Here is a 1,801-nt window from a genome sequence, read left to right as displayed (position 1 = left end):
CTAATCAACCTATAGGACGAAACTACCTTTTTAGTTGTTTTTCCGGGGGCTGCAGCCTACATATGGCTCCTCGTAATAATATGATTTGAGCCTCTAGGGTTGATGGCTGCATCGCAAGTTCCATCTGGTGAGATAAGAGAGCCGGTACAAGTACGAACATGACTTGTTCAAATCATGAATATACAAGTATGATTAGTTGGCCGTTGTAGGCAGGCCTGCCAGGAACACGCTTTATACTTCTTCCTCGTTGCTCAGGTAGGAATTAGTGAAGACCATTTCCTTGATATCCACACGCGCCCCAACAGAACACACACAAAAGCTCTTCCATCGTCCCTTTCCCTATATATACCGGTCTCCTCCAATCCTCAGAAGCATCACAAGAACTAGTTTGCATAGCTCTTTGTTTACTTGACCAAACCGCACTTGATCTAGTGAGAATTAACTTTGGCATCCAAATGGCCACAAAGTTCTTCCTCCTTGCCTTTTTGGCTCTGGCGGCTTCCCGTGCTCTTGCCTCCGACCCAGGCCAGCTTCAGGATTTCTGCGTCACTGACAGGACATCCCAAGGTATGTATAACCACACATGCATGCGTACTTGTGGTGAAATGATCTAGTTACTTCTTCTTTGTGCCAATATGTAGCTGTTAACTGTTCAAAATGTGTATATGTATGTGCCGTTTTCGTCAACGGATTTGCATGCAAAGACCCAAAGAATGTTGTGGTAGAAGACTTCCTCTTCTCTGGCCTTCACATGGCTGGGAACACGAGCAACAAGCAGGGCTCCGCTGTGTCCGCAGTCAACGTTGCGCATATTCCTAGCTTGAACACTTTGGGCATCTCTCTCGCTCGTGTCGATTATGCACCCTATGGTCAAAACCCACCCCACATCCACCCCCGCGCATCCGAGATCTTGACAGTGTTGGAAGGCTCACTCTATGTTGGTTTCATGACCTCAAACCCCGAGAACAAGTTGTTCTCGAAAGTTCTAAACAAAGGAGACGTGTTTGTGCTTCCGCAAGGGCTGATTCACTTTCAGTTCAACACTAAAAACAAAGAAGCAATAGCCATTGCGGCACTCAGCAGCAAGAACCCTGGAGTGATCACCATAGCCAATGCGGTGTTTGGATCAATGCCATCCATCTCAGATGACATCCTTGCCAAAGCCTTCCAGGTGGACAAGAAAATTGTAGACCATGTCCAAGCTCAATTCTAGACATTTATATTTGGTGATGTTCTTACTTGATTAATTTGTTTTTTCATTAAAGATTATGTCTGGGTGTTCCTTTATACTATAATTCAATGGAAGAAAAATAATCAATTATTGCCACAAAGAAGTAACTCGATCATTATTATTTTCTTTATCATCTTCGTTTGTAAAATATCAAATGGGTCGTGGCTTGACCCAACTGCAACCTAGCAAGTTTCATCATAGTTGCACGTGTCTTTGTTTTATTCAATAACTTTGTATGCGGAAAACAAATGATCATGCGTTTGGTCTGTTGTACGCAACAAAGTCAATCAATTTGATCACAAGGGATGAGAGGTGTGCATCACATTGATGCAGATGCGAGGGGTTTAACCTCCTTTTCAAGAAGAAAAAAAGAGGGCATGCGAGAGGTACACGCATGCTAAAGAAAATGGAGGAATTCCTTCAATGTATGAGACACACAATCAACAAGAGTGATGATATTGTATTAATGTAACTCTTCTTATACATGGCACCAATATGCGAGTTATTCACTTTCTGTAGACAAAGGAAGAGGCTAACAGGGGACGATACAATGTTGTTGTTGCATACATG

The 1,801-nt window shown here is 43.1% G+C and overlaps 1 protein-coding gene across 2 annotated transcripts; it reads left to right on the top strand.

Moving 5' to 3' along the window:
• The first annotated feature begins 455 nt into the window (after positions 1–455).
• LOC119359581 (putative germin-like protein 2-1) lies at positions 456–1,213 on the top strand. 2 transcript variants are annotated; one of them, XM_037625799.1, is made up of 2 exons: positions 456–566; positions 677–1,213. In XM_037625799.1, exons 1-2 carry the CDS (start codon positions 456–458, stop codon positions 1,211–1,213), a joined length of 648 nt encoding a protein of 215 aa, XP_037481696.1. The 2 variants fall into 2 exon arrangements, with proteins under 2 accessions (XP_037481696.1, XP_037481642.1); XM_037625745.1 differs by having other exon boundaries at positions 456–567; positions 642–1,213.
• Positions 1,214–1,801: the final 588 nt, after the last annotated feature.

The sequence above is a fragment of the Triticum dicoccoides genome, chromosome 1A (assembly GCF_002162155.2).
Source record: "Triticum dicoccoides isolate Atlit2015 ecotype Zavitan chromosome 1A, WEW_v2.0, whole genome shotgun sequence".
Taxonomy (NCBI): domain Eukaryota; kingdom Viridiplantae; phylum Streptophyta; class Magnoliopsida; order Poales; family Poaceae; genus Triticum; species Triticum dicoccoides.
The sequence above is the reverse complement of the archived record's forward strand: the minus strand, read 5'-3'. Positions and strand labels throughout refer to the sequence as shown.

What these genes read in the sequence shown, in the direction of transcription:
- LOC119359581 (XM_037625745.1), top strand. Translation starts at nt 456, where the DNA reads ATGGCCACAAAGTTCTTCCTCCTTGCCTTTTTGGCTCTGGCGGCTTCC. An exon ending in CACTGACAGGACATCCCAAG is followed by an intron (nt 568 to 641) that starts GTATGTATAACC and finishes GCCAATATGTAG; the next exon opens with CTGTTAACTGTTCAAAATGT.